At 39.0% G+C, this 18,531-nt stretch overlaps 1 protein-coding gene across 1 annotated transcript in view; it reads left to right on the forward strand.

Annotated features, from left to right (window-relative positions):
* The window catches only part of LOC131369288 (collagen alpha-1(XXIII) chain), a 67,276-nt gene that overhangs the window by 39,583 nt on the left and 9,162 nt on the right, over window positions 1–18,531 (forward strand). The window contains exons 3-10 of the mRNA XM_058415855.1: window positions 6,974–7,009; window positions 11,466–11,473; window positions 12,875–12,901; window positions 14,935–14,961; window positions 15,214–15,240; window positions 15,919–15,945; window positions 16,144–16,170; window positions 18,036–18,095. Coding sequence (XP_058271838.1) covers window positions 6,974–7,009; window positions 11,466–11,473; window positions 12,875–12,901; window positions 14,935–14,961; window positions 15,214–15,240; window positions 15,919–15,945; window positions 16,144–16,170; window positions 18,036–18,095 — 239 coding nt within the window. The remainder of the gene's footprint in view (window positions 1–6,973; window positions 7,010–11,465; window positions 11,474–12,874; window positions 12,902–14,934; window positions 14,962–15,213; window positions 15,241–15,918; window positions 15,946–16,143; window positions 16,171–18,035; window positions 18,096–18,531) is intronic.

The following is an 18,531-nucleotide window of genomic DNA, read 5'->3' on the forward strand; positions in this document are numbered from 1 at the left end:
CTAAAGCTTCACGTTCCTTCCCCCCCGTACTGTATGGGGACTGCAGGAGAAGTGAACTCTGCAGACGTCTTCAGTCGGTTGCGAGCATAACGAGTAGAGGGAATGTTTTTACAACTGGACTGAATTTATGTTGCGCTGGAGGATTTCTTATATAACGAGTCGCTTCCATGGACCTCATGAGCCAAGTCAGTAAACGGGGGGGGGGCAACACTGATGTTTATTATGTTACTTTATTCCCTGTGTGCCATCGCATTCGTTTTTTTTCCCTGCTAGAAGCTTTAGGAGAAAATGAGATGCATGAAAACCACACTCCTGTCGGAATTTAAAGTTCGGTAGGAAACTGGACTGGACCAGATAACGTTATTCCAGTCGTCAACTGTCTAGTGTTGGTGACCCTGTGGTCAATGTAGCCTCAATTTACAGTGCTTGGCTGACTGGAGTAAAACCTGATGTGCTCTTCAGCTGTTATAGGCCGTCCACCTCAAGGTTCAATGGATTGTGATGCTTTTCCGCTAGACGCCGTTTCAAAGAGTGATTATTTGAGTCACTTTTTCTTTTACTTCCCTTAACAACAAGGCATTTGTGTGTCCAAATTTTCTAAAATACTCAAACTAACCCATCAGGCACCCAATATCCATGCCACAATCAAAGTCAGTGAGATCACATTTTTTCTCCATTCTGATGTAAACATTATCATCTGCCACATGATTGTCTTGGTTAGGAAGATGTAGCATACCAGGATCCCCTAAAATATTAATAGAGATATATCAGGGTACTGTCTGAGGTAAAAGCATTCCGATATCATCACTGTTAGAGTAACTATATTAATGTTGACATTATGCTTTAGTTTTTCTTTTTAAGGCCCCATGAAGAATGCCAGCTACTTCTTAAGCAGAACCATTTCCTGATCTTCAGTGGTAGATTCCTTGCTCAGCAGGCAGTATAATACATTATTCCCCAATCATTTCCAGTTCTCATCTCCACCAGCTATAACTCTGGATGGAGTTTCCAAAAATCTGTCAGCGTCTGGTATAAGAATATATAGATGATCTTGCAATTTTTCCTGTGGAAGCGTCTAATTCTCAGGGAGGAAATTACGGGTTCTACAAGTAAGAACATTTTTTAGTGAATTGGTACATCATTCATTTTTGCTATTTTCGACTCCTTATGTTATAGAGATAAAGACGGACTTATCTTTTATCGTGCATCGTAAACGTACGTATGTGTTATATCACTTAGAGCAAATCCACCGAATATTCGAGAGGGAACGTGCTGTACACTTGTGCTGTATCTTCCCTTTTTCAACTGAGCCTTTCTTCTTTATTTACGGAGTGTTTTGGCTGCTTCGGCTTAAAAATCCAATGAACTAAAGTGCTACCCTCTGGGCAAGCACGAAGTAAAAGTTTTTAAAGGATTTAGACATACGTTTCTGATTTGTTCCTGGAATGCATTTAACTGAAATGTGACCTTATTATGCAATCTGTTATGACAAGGATGACATTCTAGAAAAATGTGGATTAGCTAAAGTACTTCTGATGACTTGGATGCAAATTAATGAACCATGGTTATAGAATCACTTCAAAATGGCACATATCGTGTTATATATGTCACTGGCCTACTTCGGTTAGTCGTTTGTACACCGTGTACACATTCACACACACACTGATTGCGAGCTATGAATTCAACCACAGTGTTTTTAGAGTGAACTCAAAGCATGATCAGTGGTAATTGGATGAATAAACAGAGCAGGAGCGATGATATTGCTGTCATAGCTGTTTTTTATTACAATAATAATCTCTGGTCGTCATACTTTCCTTTCTGCGTGTCTTCTTTGGATCTGTTCAGCCTCGCCTCTAGTCTTGGGAGCATTTCCTCACATCCAGTGCAAGGCTCTTGTTCTTTCATGCACCAGTGGGGCACCGCTATGTTGGTGCCTTTTGCGCTTCATGTGCGATTCAGATTGGAATGCTCAATCCTATCAGAGGACCACTTGTGTTGGAAGTTGCTCATAAGCGTTTTTTATTTGTATTTTTTTGGCTTGCCAGATTTTCTTTTGAAGTTAAGCTGAAATCTCGTCTCCCAGCAGCATTAAGTAGTTGTCTTTTCTCGCAATGCAATAAACCGTAATGTCTGTCAGACAAAAGTTATAGTTAATCCATTATGTTGTAATAAAGATACAATTTGTGATGTCTTCTCATAAATTGGATTTACACTACTTAACTTGTATACTATCGATTTTTTTTTCCTCCGGAATCTTCCAAATAAAGCAATAAAAAGACCATAAAACGAACATTTCTGCTGGTTTAGTTTTAAGAGCAGGAGAAGAGCTGTGCAGTCGGGAACTGCTTGCTGGTGTTGAGTCTTCCCGGCAGAACCCAAGTGCATACGCAAACATCACAGAACAAGCGTACAAATGCTGAGTTTTTCTCTTGTTTCTAGTGAGACCATGTTCAGAAATAGGCTCCAGTGTGGCACACATGCAAGCAAATCCAAACATGGTGTTGGCACAATACCAGCACAGAAGCATGGGGGAAAAACAACATATTTAATCACTTTCTAATTATCATCTCCATTTGTTTTCCCCACCAAGTTAAGCCTGATGCTTAGCCGTAGGCCTGTTTAATGTGGTCTTCTTCCTTTTTTCGCCTTTGCAATGGCATTCCTAACAAATATCGCTAACTGATAATAGTTTATTTAATCTTCGCTAAGTCAAGTATACATGGGTAGATTTTTATTTCACATTCTCCATGACAAAAAGTAAGAGTGCCCAGTACATCCACCATCAAGAGCGTGCGAGACTGGCAGAAGGGGCGGAGCTTCCAGGCACTGCCAATTAATATCGGGGAGTTCAAAACATCAGCGCAAATCTTTCCAGATGTAGCATAGTGTCGGATTCTCTCATGGAATAAATACAGGGTTTGTTATTGTTGTTGTTGTTGTTGTATGTCATTACCATTTAGTAGAAACTAACCAGAATGGGTTCAGTCTGCAAACTCATTTCTTTGTCATCAGCAAATGATTGTTAGAAGTCATTCAACATTAAGCAGAACAAACTGTTCAAACAATAAGAAGAAAGCCGCCTGGGGAGAAAATAATCCGTTGTATTTTCAGAAAGGGATTATGTCTTTATATCTAAGACCGGAGAGCTTCAGGGTGGGAAGAATTGAATATTTTCTTCAATATGCAATAATCATGATTTTATTGTTTTTGCATAATGCTTGATGTAGTAGTTGGTAACAGCCAGAGGGATTGGTTTCGTTCATGTGGTTTGATATGAAAGCACTCGTGTTGCTAAATTAGTTTGCTAGTTTGAATACACCTGCGCTGACAAGGAAGTAGTGGCACTACAGGGGACGTGGCATTGAAAATCTGTCAACACAGTTGGATTTCCCAATCTAACTTGGCCCAAAATTGCGCTAACCAGTCCTGATTTCAACTCTGAGCGAAAGAAAGCCATGAGTAATTTCCTCTCCATTTCAAAATATGATTTACAAACTGCTGCCGTTACTCATTATACTCAGCGCTCTTGCCTGAATATTAATGATATAATAATATGTGCTCAGAGTTAGATATGCGGCATTGATCCGAATCTGGAGTGAATTTTAATCTCGGGTGGGTGGGGAATGCCAGGTCCATTTACTGCTTTTTTTCCTCCTCCTTTTCACACCTCTCTGTACCATAAAGCCTCGTCTCTGGTGTAACCAATTAAACTTCCTAACATGGAACACGTGTGCAATTAGTCCCTGCAGAATTCATCACGAAACCAAAACCACTCATTCATTTAGCCTCTGACGTCACTCTTAATATAACACTGATGGAGAGCCAAACCTCCACCAGGCACCTGATAAAACTTTCCAGAGGAAGTGTTACGGTATTAATTAAGGCTAAATCTTTTTGCATGTTACGTGTTAACTTGAAGTGTTGTAGTATTAATTACAACTTTTTTGAAAGCCTACTGTAAATGTTGTGCTTTTTCATCTGTTGTGGTTATTAGCAGGAAACGAATTTTATGTGCATGCCGGATTTCACTTATAACAGAAATCGGTCAGAGCAGAATGTGATATTAGAAGCAACAACTACAACATTCGAGGCATTTGTGTCATTTTCTTGGGTAAAAGTGCTTATGAATGCTTTTCCGGTGCATCATTTAGAAGCCCTGCTGTGTATATCATAAGATAGTTGAAAAAGTCTGGAGTATACAGTTTATGAACTAATGACCTTTGCTTCAGAGATCTTCTACGTTCATTCCTTTCAACCTAAATCAGTCTCGTATGTTCAAGTAAGGAAACATTGACAGTAGAATTCATTAAAGACCTTCGGCATTTTCCTGGAATCGCTCCGTGCGTATTAGGATAATTTCATTTCAGAAACGATACAATGGCTTCTGAATAACGTTTGCATGCTTATTGAACACAGTTGTTTATCTAGATGGAAATAAGCCTCACTTCATTACTTACTAACAGCCTGTGGACCATTTGGCACAAGATTTCTCATTACATAAAATGAAAACATAAGGAAACGGATGGGAGATTTTATTTATAAGGACGCTGAGCTTGAATGAAAAATGCAGGACTGTAGAGTAACTCGGTCCCACTCATTATAGCAGCCTTCTCCTCCTATATAGCACCACTATCGATGGGCTGTTGATCATTAGCTCCTAAATGTTCATAATGGAAACTTTCTGACTGCTTTGTCTGTTTGGATAGTGTTCACTTTGGGCACTTTTATCTTTTGGAAGATAAAGAGAACGATAAAAGAAGAAGAGGATACACCCTTTAAGTGCTAAATGAACAGTGGTGTGCATCACTTCCTGGAACACCTCCTGGAACTAGGTACAGCTTTATAATTGTCTAAATAAATACTCTCTAGAGCCATATAGGTCCCACCCCCCTGGAGGCTATGCAATAGCTGGTTCATAAATAAACATGATTTGTCTGTGCACCACTTTACTGAGATAAAATTCATTTTGAAGAGGAATTTGTACGAGGTTGTGGTTATGTGACAGCCATTTCTCCTAGGTGTTTTACCAACTTTGGATTCCCCAATACTGGAATATATCACTTCATCAGACAGAGTGAGAACACACACATTCAAAACTCTCCATTAGTACCAGCTCTCTTTAATCTATTCGCTGTTCTCCATGTTTATTTTTGGATTGTTTAGATTTGCCAGAGGCATGGCATATCTCAAACACTATTGGCTGTTGTGTTAGTCAGTCAAGCAGTTCAACACACCATCACTCTGACTTCCTGTTTCAGGAAATACTTCAGTGTACAAAATCACATCACAGCCAGAAACCTATTTCATTAGGACTTTATTTCAGTGCATTTTCAATTTAAAATAGTTCTATGGCTATAAAATTGGACCAGCTTGTTATATTTAGTAATAAATATTTGTTACATGCAAGCACTGGGAATGAACACACAGATTTATGCTATTAGCCAAAATGTTCTCATGCTTTCAACGCCATAACAATCTACATGACTCAATGTAAAAATTTATAGAGGCTAAGGTTAGGGTTAGGTGCAACATTAATGTTTATTCCTTGTTTTTAATGACTTTACTCCTATAAACTTGAAGTACATTCAGCCATATTGCTCTGGCTTCTATGAATCTGTAAATTCTGAATACTGGTTTCAATCAGTACAAGTTGTGGCGCGTCTCTCCGTGTCAGAATTGCATCTGCAACCCATTTCTGTTCGGTTTTACGCGACTGGCAGCTCTCACTCTTCTGTACCACTCTCATCCGTTTCGTCCGGTCTGTGGTCAGGAGGACGAATGACTATAGATGGCTGTGTTTATTTGTCCAAGCCCATGTGATGTCATTCTTGGCTCCCCCTGATGCTGCAGATGCAGGACAATGTGAACGGGTTTAAATACACTTCCTTGTCAGAGGGAACCTTCTTCCCCTCGTTATCTACAGGCAAGACACTCCTCAGGACATTTTCCTTTATGTAATCAGCCTTAAGTGGGAAAAAAGGAAGTGTCATTTTTCTCACGCATAGATGAGTGTCAATGGTGCGGTCAGACAGAAAAAGACACTAGACTACTGATTGGACAGATCACTAGACGAATTAGAAATTCATGGATTTTGTTCTCCTAGCATGTATAGGCATATACTTAATTAGTTATTTTATTTGTTGCCTCACTTTTAAGCCTTTGAAATCTACTTTTTTTTAGGTTTGGTTAAAACTTATTGAGGACAGCTGTATTTATTATATTTTCAAGGTACATAAAAAGCAGTGTAGGAATGTATACATTCACTGTAGCTGCTAGAGTTTATATACATATATTAATTATATATATTATATAATATAATATATATATATTAATTATATTACAGCACAGTTGAATTCTCGATTGTTTGGTAAGACAGTGTGCATTACTTTTACAACAGCACAACTCAGACAATGTATGTTTGTTGATGTGATGCAGTTTTTTCATTAGGAGATATTATTTAACACATCGCTGCGCAAAGTTTCCCGGCACGGAAAAATCTTTAAGATGGAGAAATATATGCCTGTAGGTTTCTCAGTGTGAGAGAGAGAGAGATGGAGAAAGTGATGCTGCTCAGGGAACAACAGTTTATCGTTGCTAAAACGTAAGCAATAACAGGAATTAACTGGTCTCGCAGACGTCACGCTACATTAAATCTTTACTATAAACAGTTAGAAAGTGTGACATGTCTTTTATAAATAAATGAAACATTGCAATCATTGGCAAATGACTGAGTGAACTAACAAAGTCTAGACTGTGTGCTTGTTAGAAAATAATCCACTTTAATGTGACAGCAGCACAATGGTTTACGTTGTGCCTCATCACACCACCACAGCGTTGATTATTTTTTAGTCAGCGTACATGCCACTGTACCAAGCATAACATTTAAGATGATCACTGTAAACTGTTTCTTACCCTCTGTCTAAATTCAGTTAAACATTAGTAATCTTTTTTCATTGTTTATTTATTTCGGCAGGACCCCCAGGAAGACGTGGAAAAAAAGGGAATCCTGGTGAGTATTTATTTCCTTTCACAACTTATTAGGAGCTTTTATTGCTTTTCGATTGTGGTCCAATCTTTTAGCGATAAAAACGTCTCCTCTTTAACGACGTCTTCGAGTTTGCCCAGTATTCTGTTTTATGCTCTCATTTTTTGGTCATATAATACTTGTCATGTTAGTACTTAAACCTTCATTATGGAACAATATAGAATGCTAATATTGCTATCATGTTTATCATTTGAAGCCACTTAACCTAGAGAATTAACCTCTTTTTCTTTGTAATTCCAAACCTTGAGGTTGACTTTAAAGGACCATTATCTATATTAAAATTAACGCACAACGATGAACCTAATATTAAATTAAGAGTCTGAGGTGAGGTGTGAAAACTTCCACTATTTTTTGAAGTTTAAGAGGCTTTAGTATCTATCATAGCAGTGTGCTGTACAGAAGTTACTCAAAGTACTATAGATCAACATATATAATAGCTAGATGAAGCTTTTGGTGGGAGGAGACAGGATCGATAGATAGAGGGATTGATTAATGGATGGAATGATGGTTGTATGGATGATAAATGGGTGGATGGATTGATGGGTAAACAAATGGGTACTTGGATGGATGGAATGATGGATGGATGGATGGATGGGTGGATGGATGGGTAAACATATGGGTACTTGGATGGACGGATGGACGGATGGATGGATGGATGGATGGGTGGGTTGATGGATAGACTAATGGATAGATCAAGGGATTTGTGGGTGTATGAATGGATTGTGGAAAAATGGATGGATAGATTGATGGGTCATTGATTGATGAATAAGTGGATGGATGGATTGTGGATTGAAGGGCTAATGGATCGATTAAGGGATTGGTGGGTGTATGAGTGGATTGTGGAATACTAGATGGATATATTGTTGGATTATGGATTGATGAATAAGTGGAAGGATGGATGGATGGATGGATGGATAAATTGATGGATAAATTAATGGGTGAATACATGACCTTTTAATGCACAACAAAACACATCCGCTATCTGATGCAGAGAAAAAAATATCATAACAAGTATTATGGCTATAACTGAATGTGTTTTTAGCATAAAGGAAAATGATGTGTGTATTTTTATTATTTTACTCCTGACAACGTCCACTGATGGGGATGAAGAACAGGCTTGAGCAAATCAGAAATTACACGACTAGACCGAGGAAAACAAGGAACAGGGAAAGATAATTTAAAGAACCACAGCATAGCCTTAGTGCTATACATATGCAGAACTTTGGAAATAAACTCTAGAAACATAACAAAACTAATCATAAGTAGCTAACATAGATAAGAACAAAAAACACATGTGGCCAGAGCAGGAGTGAAGCAGTGAAGGAGAAATAAAAAGAACATATTAAGTAATAAAAAGGTGAAGAAAGAGGTAGGTTGTAAATTTATTTTAGTAAAACCACAAATGACGTTCACATATATTTATAATAATAAACTAGTTTCAGAATTCCTCCATGCACACGTGTGAAGCTGTTTCTGTATTTATGACTTCATTTTAACAGTGTGCATCAGATCAAAGAACAATTTTTATAACGCCCTGTCAGACAGTAGCTCTCTCCTGGATGGGCGCCACATTTTTTCACCTGACTGTTGATTCATTTATGGATGAACGGTGGTTCTTTTCAATCTCACAGTCTGACTCAGCTGCTGCTTTTAATAGTGTTGTTGCAGCAGTCAACTTCATACACATATTTTATGTCAGCTAAAGTGCTATGAACTGCCTCTGATGAATACTTCTTAATTCTGTGTGACAAAAAAGATAGTGGATAGATGGATGGATGTATAGATGATTGGATGAACAAATGAGTGGCTGGATAAATACATGAGGGGATGGATGGATGGATGGATAAATAGGTGGATGGATGGATTGTAGAATGAGATACTGAAAAAAGGATGAATGGGTGGATGGACTGCTGGATTAATGAAGGGATAAATAGTATAATAGATGAGTAGATGGATGGATGGATGAATGAATAGATGAAGGATTTTGAATTGAAATATGAAGGAATGGATGGATGAAGGGTTGAATAAATAGATAGGTGGAAGGATGGATGGCTGGAGAGATGGATGGATGGATTCTACACAGATTTTCACATTTCAGTATCTGTTCACAAGCAAAACAGAAACAGACTATCATTGTGTGTGTGTGTGTGTTTGTGTGTGAGGTATTAATGTGTAATGTGTGCAAAATGAGATAATAAGATATTATAGGTGAGATAATGGAGAATCAACACCTGCAAGCATTAGAAAAAACAACATGGGGCATACATCATCAGAGACCCCAGTCACAAACACATGCTTTGGTAGACGAAGGGAGAAGAACTGTGTCTTTGTTCTCAGTTTGATGACTTTGGCCCATGGTGACGACGGGAGGACTGACAGCCTCCAAAACACACAGCCCGCTCTCCATAAAAAGCTCCCCTTCAGTGGCCCAGGGCTCTGGGTGACCTGAACTGACACAGTGGGATCCTTCTTGCATTTCTCTATCTTGTAATGACTCCCTCCCTTTTCTCACCATGGCAGAGATGGATCGGGTTTCCCACATGGCTGTGTGACAGCACAGCCTTTAAAAGAGACCTTATCAGTGCAGCCATTTGTAGGAGTTCTTGTTTGTTTACAGTGTGCTCTGATCATGTCCAGATCAGCTCAAGACCTTTGCAGCTCTGCATATAATTCAAATCTTCATTTTCTGTCAGATTCTCCAGCTATCATCTCTTTGGAGTCACCAGAGCTTTGCCAATGTCTGCATGATCCATTATGCTTAATGTAATGGACAGGGGTGAAGGAAACTATGCAGCAGGAGTGGGACTTAATAGCCCACATTACCAAAATGCTACGTGACACTTACAGTATTGTAAATCTTTTACAGTAAGGCCAAGAGAGCTTAAGCTTCTGCATCAACTGATGTTTACACAGAGGTTATGTTCCGAGAAGCCCAAAGTTAATTACTGTTAAAGCTAAGCTGATCAAAATAGACTTGTATGAGAATGTACAATATTTATTATGCAAGACTGATCTTTTGCCCGACGAGATTGTTTCCACACTGCTGGGATGCTTCACATTTTCTTGGTGACTGTGTTCAATTCAACAGATGCCTGTGATTTGAAGGAATTTTCCTCTGAACATTACTCAGATCTGTTGATGTTTTCAGCTCCTCCAGGGCAAATTTATATAATATCAGATTACCGACAGGGTTGATCTAAGATCTCGGACTATACAGAAGAAAGAGGCATTGTATTTTTCACCATCTCAAACGGCCATCCAGAAGTCATAGAACCACAGGCACAGTTGCTTCAACTATAAGTTGGAAGCATAGTGGACAACAAATAAAAGATCACATGCAATTTGATCTAATTAGAGTGTAGCAGTGGTTTCACTGTTAAATATCTATGCGTCGGCTTCTTGACCCTACACATTCACCTGGTTGTTAATGTCAGCATGGCCTTAGATCTGGTGGCTCCTGTTCCTTGGGACTGTTCCCGGGAAGGAAGATTCTTATTGACTATTATTTACATGTAGGTTGTGCACAGGTGGACAAGAAGGTTCTGCTCACCTTAACTGTTAATTTTCTTGAGCCTGTATTGACAAGTAATGAAACTGTAAAATAGTCAACGCATGAATATAAATGGGTGGAACATGGTGCAGAGTGTAGCATTGCTGTCTCACAGATCCAGAGTCCCAGGTTCATTCCTAAGCCATGGGAATTTTCCATGAAACTTCTCCCTTTGGATTTCCTCCCGTGGGTTTCCTCAGAGTTCTCCAGTTTCCTCCCACTGACCAAATTGTGGTTACTCTAAATTGTCCCTAGGTGTGAATGTATGTGTGTGTTTGTGTGTGTATGGACTGGCATCCCATCCAGGGTGATTTCTACCACCTAGAATGTGTACCTAGAATAGGCTTTGGATCCACTGGAACTAGAATGATCTTTGCAGCATTTTTGTATTCATTCACTCATTTATTCATTCATTCATTCATTCATTCATTCATTCATCCTTTATTAACCTTTATCCTGATCAGGGTTATGGTAGATTTGATATACTGTGAACTGTTCAGTTTTTACATACATCCAGAAATCATCCTGGTTCTCTAGGTTCCTCTATTCTCCCAAAAAGATAAATGTAAATGGGTTGGCTCTGTTAAATTGCCCCTAGGTGTGAATGAATGCATGGATGTGGACTGGCATCCAATCCAGTGTGTATTCCTGCCTCACACTCATTGCTCCTATGATCTGCTCTTGATCCACTGCAACCCTGATCACGATAAAATAGTTACTGGAGAGGAATGAATGAAAAATTGAACTATGTCATGACAAAAAAAACCCACCTGACAGTCATATTCTATAAGAACAAAGTTAAACTGCAGTTGAAAATACTTTATGTAAAAAGCATACTCAATAGGTTAAATGTTTGTGTTTGTGTTGCAGGAACTCCAGTAAGTACCCCTATATTTGTGGACACTTAATGCAGAACACATGTATGTGAATCTGGCTCATGGTCAGCCATGACATGGTCCAAATTCAATTCCCATCCACCATTCTAGCTAACAGATATAACGTTGGCTATATGCAAGGTAAGATAAGATTGAATGCAGTCTGGAGTGTGGATCCATAAAAATGATTTAAAATCAGCTGCAGTTGCATGTTCTGCATATTTTATTGGCATTCATAGCCTTGTGGGCCAACTTTAAGAGTTTGAGCTGCCAACTAATTTAAAAACGGTTTTCACACACAGCATAGATCTTAGAGCCACAGACAGGTGGTGTGACTAACCGGTGTTTATGTTTTTTGGTTGTTTGGGGGGGGGGGGGGGACTTTAGACTCACATATGAAGTACACATTTGCTCCTCAAGATATATACAATGTGAAGGTAACTTCAAAAGTGATCATTAAAGATGGGTTTTACACATACTGTATGTTTGACTTGTTCCCAGGTAATAGATAGACACTAGAAATACAAACATATATACTTAAAAACTATCACCCCTATCTGTGCTTAAAACACTGGATGAAATCTAGATCATATTGTATATATACTGATCAGGCATAACATTATGATCACTGACAGGTGACGTGAATAACAGTGATTATCTCCTCATCATGGCACCTGTTAGTGGGTGGGATATATTAGTCAGCAAGTCAACATTTTGTCCTCAAAGTTGATGTGTTAGAAGCAGGAAAAATGGGCAAGCGTAAGGATTTGAGCGAATTTGACAAGGGCCAAATTGTGATGGATAGACCACTGGAACAGAGCATCTCCAAGACTGCAGCTCTTGTCGGGTGCTCCCGGTCTGCAGTGGTCAGTATCTATCAAAAGTGGTCCAAGGAAGAAACAGGGTCATGGGCGGACAAGGCTCACTGATGCACGTGGGGAGTGAAGGCTGGCCCGTGTGATCCGATCCAACAGACAAGCCACTGTTGCTCATATTGCTGAAGATGTTAATGCTGGTTCTGACAGTAAGGTGTCAGTGCATCACAGTTTGTTGTGTTTTGGCAGCAAAAGGGGGACCAACACAATATTGGCAGGTGGTCATAAAGTTATGCCTGGTCAGTATATACCGCTTAAATTTCCCCACACATGCTTAAACTTAATTAGATAGTGACATTAGGGCTTCTTAAAAATATGTAAAGCTAATCATTTGCTGGAAGGAGTTTTGGGATGTTAATTATAATTACAAGCAGATGGAAGAGATTTAAAATATGCATTCCATGTTTCAATACAGAATACAGATTAACATTAGTTGAAGCATGTGCAGCTTCAGTTGGCCTTAGAAACAGTAATGGATTGTCTGCTTATTCCAGATTTAATGGTATTTTGTTTTCTTTAATCCTAACAGGGAACTCCAGGGCGAGATGGCTACCCGGTAAATATCTCGTTAATTCTCACCAGTAGATAACAGCTTTACAGAGTGGGACTGTAAAAGACCTATCCACATTTAAGTAATACAGAGCGCCACCTGCTGGACATTCTGTCAATTTCTTCTAACCTCTTTTTTCAATATTATGTCTTTGATGTGGCAAAGATGAATGAATACTAGAGAACATTTTGATTTGATGATGGACTGTTTCCTCTTGGTTTATTACTGTTTACCAAAGAGGCAGTACTTCTCTAGAGGGCTCTTGTCCCTTGTTTTTAAAAGTTCTGCTTAATTTTGACTGGCAAAACCTCAAGGACCCAAACTTGGACAAAATGTTTTTCATTTTCACGTTCCAATTAAGGATTGTTCACATGAGTTTTAAGCAAACAAGGAATAATGTAATATCAGTACATACACACAACCTGAACAGGAACATTTGGAGCAACAATTATTGATATTAGTTACGGAACACAACATCCTCTATACATAAGGACAGCAAAAAAATCACTGGTTTTATAACGCCATATGTACAAGCCTCTATTGTAACAGAGGAGTTAGTTGTAAGCAGCCTGACTACTGCATATGCAACTTATTTTAGCAGTCCCTGCACTGTAATAATGCAAACATGCAACTGTGTGAAGTCAGTCCAAGCACAACAATTGATCTGGTCCAGACTGTTGTCTGAACTGTACTGCCATATGTGGTCTTATTAATCCTCTCTGCCAGAGCTATCTCAAAGCAAGGTATCTAATAATCTTTTTTATCCTTAACCTACTTATCTGTATCTCTTGCCCCTTTCCATCTCGTCTGTCTCTATTGGGTTTGAATTTTATTTATTTAATTTGGAGACACCAAGAATGTGGTAATTCAAATCATATTGCTTTTATAATCCTTCCCACAGCATGGGTGCAGCTTTCAGCATTGATCATTTAAATGAGAAAATTATGGCTCTGTTATACTTTGCGGCGTTTATTTATTTCGTTTGCATGGCTTGGGTCTACTTAGATAGAAGCGAATGAATACTAAGTGATTCTGAATGACAACCTTTCTACCCTTATGGCAGTGGTCTCTTCCAGAATGACACATCTACAATACACACAGGCTTATTAAATGGCTTTCTTCATAATACAATTATATAAATTATATTATATGGCCTTAACACACACCAGATGGACACCAATATGGTGTTCAATACTCCTGTATAGTTGTGGGTGCTTGAAAAATAAATGCCATCGTATACTGAAGATGTAGATGTTTTCATGGCTCATGATGAACACCTTACTCAGACACTTTATGTTAGGTTTTCCTTTAATTTGTCACCAATACATATGTTTATTTGCTGATTGCCAAGATCATTACGGGTCACTGAGGGAGGTTTCAGCACCTCTTGTGGAGTGGACAGCGACCTCACTGCCCTGTAGTGTGAGCCAGAATCATGAATGAATCTGAATTAATAAACAAGGCTTGACTGGATTTCTCAATCTAGATGATTCAGTGTATCTGTTGTACTGTATGTGTTGTAATATACACCATATAGCCAAACAGGTTTGGGTCTCAGTTCCAGTGGAAGAAAATTGTAATGCTGCAGTATACAAAATATCCGATACAAGTTGGTGCTACCAACTTTGTGGAACAGTTTGGGAAAGGCGCACATATGGGAATGATGATTAGGTGTCCACAAATGTTTGACCATGCAGTGTACTTTACTCATGGTATCATGCATTCTATTAGTTAAATCCAATTTTGGCACTTTATATCACCGACATCTCTACTCATGTTATACAATTTCCCAACTCATTTTTAAAAACCTCATTACCAATACCTATAGGCATATCCTTTCCCTTATTCATTACAGTATAATGAGAAAAGAAAACATAATTAACATAAATAACATAATTTTGCCAGTAATGTGAAAGATTCTGAATGTAAAATATAAACGATAACTTCCTCAATGCCATGTGTTCTGAGATAAAGCCTAAATATCATAATAAGCATCTAAGCCTCTAATGGCTTCCTCTCTCTTTCTTTTTCTTATTCAGGGTCCTCTAGGTGTGGATGGTAAGCCTGTAAGTACTCCAATCTGTCACTAGTAGATCACCATATAACAGCAGAGTGTAGTATATGCTGAGTATTTGGTAGTCTATTTGTCTATTGTTTTATCTAACTCGGGTGTTATTTTTCACACTAATATTTTAGATGTACAAAACATAGCGATATATCATGTTACCAGTAGTCTGGTAGTTGGACTGTTAGTATATATATTTTGTCGCAGTGCAGTAGTGCATGGTAAATAACACCTGATTTGTTTTTGTTTACAGGGTCCTCCTGGTCCTAAAGGCATTCAGGTATGTTCTCACCTTCTTTATAGCTTGTAAGGGGACAGATTTGAGAAGACGTGGCTAATTACAGTCAGTTTCATACCCTTTCTCTTGTCAGTCTTAGTGACATTAACCAATCGTAGGCATCTATGAGCTCATGTATGCAGAAGGTGGGGTAGATAGCACTTTCCTGTGAGTGTCTCTAGGACACTGCATGAGCAGCAGATCTGGTTAGCAGTCTTCATGTGTCTCAGGAAGCACATGTTAGTCTTCATCTAGCCTAGCTGGTAGCTGCTAAGAGCTGACTGGTGGGTGGGATTTGGCAAGTAAACAAATTAAGGAGCAAATATATGTATATATAAAGCAGATTTTCCAGCATGCACATATGAGAACACAAAAGAAATGCATTAAGAAGTGGCAGAACATGAAACATCCTCTATGTCTGCTAAACATAAACTTAATCCATCAAAACCTCACATCATATTTTACAGTCCAGTCAAGCAGATACTGTACCCCAGATACACTGGAGGCTAGAGTGTGTGAAGTACATGAGTGATAGCTTGGCCCATACAGTGCACTCTTATTACAGAACATATACCATTGCATGGCTTGAATAGCAGTGGACATTTGACCATTATTTATTCAATGCTATTATGAAAAGGAACTTTTATCTGTGTTTTTGAAATCTGTCTTTTCTTCTTCCAGGGCATGCCAGGGCCAAAAGGAGATAAGGTATGTATAGTAATCTTCAGAATGCATTGAGTATGATATCAGTGAAGGTTTCAGCCTAATCTAAACCAGCTTTGAGATATCGCAACATTTTCCTAAGCACAGCTTCAGGGGGGGGTTTGCAAAACAGATTACACAACACTGCACAGTACTTGTGTCAGATATAGTTGCACCCAAGTAAGATCTAACTTGTATCCACAGGGTGATCAGGGAGACGTGGGGCCCAGGGTGAGTAACAATCATCAAACACTAAACTGATGCCCTACAGCACCAATGAGCTCACACACACCAGGTTCTGTGTAAAACAGCAAGCTGCTTTATTTCTCCTCTAGAGCATTAACATGCCAGTGTTGTTATGAACTGTTTTCACACAGACTGAGCAACAATCCATTCAAAGCATTTTTATTGGAAATTAAGTGTTAGATAAACAAAGTTCTCCCTTATCATACAAACCTACCAAATCAAGGAGGATGAAAGATAATGCATGCCCCCGCCAAGCCATGTGTAAATGTTAAGGCAATATAAAATACTGTGAGGAAAGCAAACATGAACTCCCAAACACCCATAATTGCTTAGAGTCACACTGATTGATAAGTGAGAGCGTGTACCATTCCTCCCAACCAGATAGCAAAGCCAGTTTTGCTTCCCTACAGTGCCAGCCACAGATTGCTGGAGCTAAGTGGCAGTCTTTTGATGCTCGTAAGTGCAAACAGGATCTGTGCAAAAAAATCTGTACAGGAAAATTAAAATGTACCGATTCAATAAAATCAGTCTTATCCAGGAAGCTTTAATTACTCCCTAGAAGTATGTTGCCTGTTATTTCCTTAAAAGCTCAAATATGGGTTTGTCTATATTAGAACCTCACTATGAAGTATGGCAGAAAATGACCAGTTCCTCTTGTTCAGGATTTTGGCTTTGGCAGTCACAGATTTTAAAAAAGAAATCATTGTCTTGCTCTTGATGTCCACTTGCTACCGTCTTCACAGTCTGTATCTCGGATCCCAGCATTTCATATTACAGTTATAATAATGGATTAAAGATGTGTGTACACAGTGTTTATATATATTTTCCAGACCCGTCATGTTAAACTAACTGGCCAGAGTTTGCTATTTTTCACCTGCTATGCCAGCTTGTCCTATTAAAAACAGGTGGCTTGTCTGGAGTCTTGGAGGAATTGTAAATTGCTTTGTGTGGTCTGCATTATTACGGTTAAGAGTGCAAGCCAAAATATGACGAACAACACAGCATAAGAAGGCAGTATTTGCCCTGTGTTGTAGTGCTGTGTGTTTCGATAATGATAGAGCGTTAAGTACTGTGTCCTGTCATATTTTAATACCTGTGTAAGATTTTAAGATCTATGACCTATGGAATCCATTAATGCTCCTGGGGGAAGGTTGTGTTTAGACCTGGAAGCAGATCCAAGCTGTTTCCATCCAGATGGAAGGACTCCGTTTGTACTGCAGGTGGGGTGGGGGTGACCCATGACCTGTGCCTTTTTCCCATCCGTCATGAGAAGTTTCTTAACATCTCGCTCATCGTATAGTTTATATATAAATAACTGAAGACAAACGGACTTCAGCAGACAAAAGACAATGTTCTCTCCCAACATTTCCCTTTTAGATTCCCAGTGGTCATCATTATTTCATTATAGGTATTGTAATATAAAGTGCTGCAGCACCAAAAGCCACTGTTATTTTGGGAAAGAGAGTAAACTTCTCCTGGGAAAATGCTGCCTTTTTTTGGACCCCTTGCCATCCGTGCTAACCGCAACACTAAATAGAAACCTTGTGCTCCAGTGAAAGGTAATCATATCCAGAAGCACATGGTATCTGAAACAACAGTATAATCAGGATGTCTATAAGAGTCTACTTGTAATTTGTTGGCTGGGAACTAAGTCAAAGTGAATTACCTCAGCACAAAGAGGCATAAAGATCACTGCCTCTCAATGCAAACATTGAGTCATCTTGTTCTCATGTGTGCTCTATCAATGTCCCTGTTGACTTCCTTATCTTAAATCTCTCTTTCGGTGTCCCTCTATTCCTTCTCATGTCCCTCTGTCACTTTGCTCCTGTATTTCTCTTCCGTTCTCCCAGGGCCCTCCAGCACATGCTGCCTCTGCTGGCCTTCTCAGTAATCAGATCCTTACGGTCAAGGTTTGTTCCTCCATTAGCTTCTGTTCATCTTCATTTGTGGCCGTCATTTCGCCATTGCTTTAGCATTGTTTCTAAATATCTGCCACCATTTATTTCTTTTTACTCTCCTGTTATTTTGCATGGGAATGGAAACCACTGCTATTTTTTCTGCTGAGATCTTATGCCTAAGTGGCTTCAAGCTGAGATATTCTCCTCCAAGATTCTATCCTGCTCTTTTTTCTCACACATTTTTGCTCTATGTCTTGTCTTTCTCCACACCTTTGCTGACAGATGGTCTTTCCGCACTAAGCTCATTGCTTCCTCATATGTCAGAGTTCCAGAAGTTCTGAAGGTACAGCAAAAACATCACGCACGTTTCGGCTCTCATCACTCTCATCATCATTACTCTTCTTCACTTTCTTCTCCATAGCTTGCTCTTATACTTTTACTAACATAT

Source organism: Hemibagrus wyckioides, linkage group LG18, assembly GCF_019097595.1.
Source record: "Hemibagrus wyckioides isolate EC202008001 linkage group LG18, SWU_Hwy_1.0, whole genome shotgun sequence".
Classification (NCBI taxonomy): Eukaryota; Metazoa; Chordata; class Actinopteri; order Siluriformes; family Bagridae; genus Hemibagrus; species Hemibagrus wyckioides.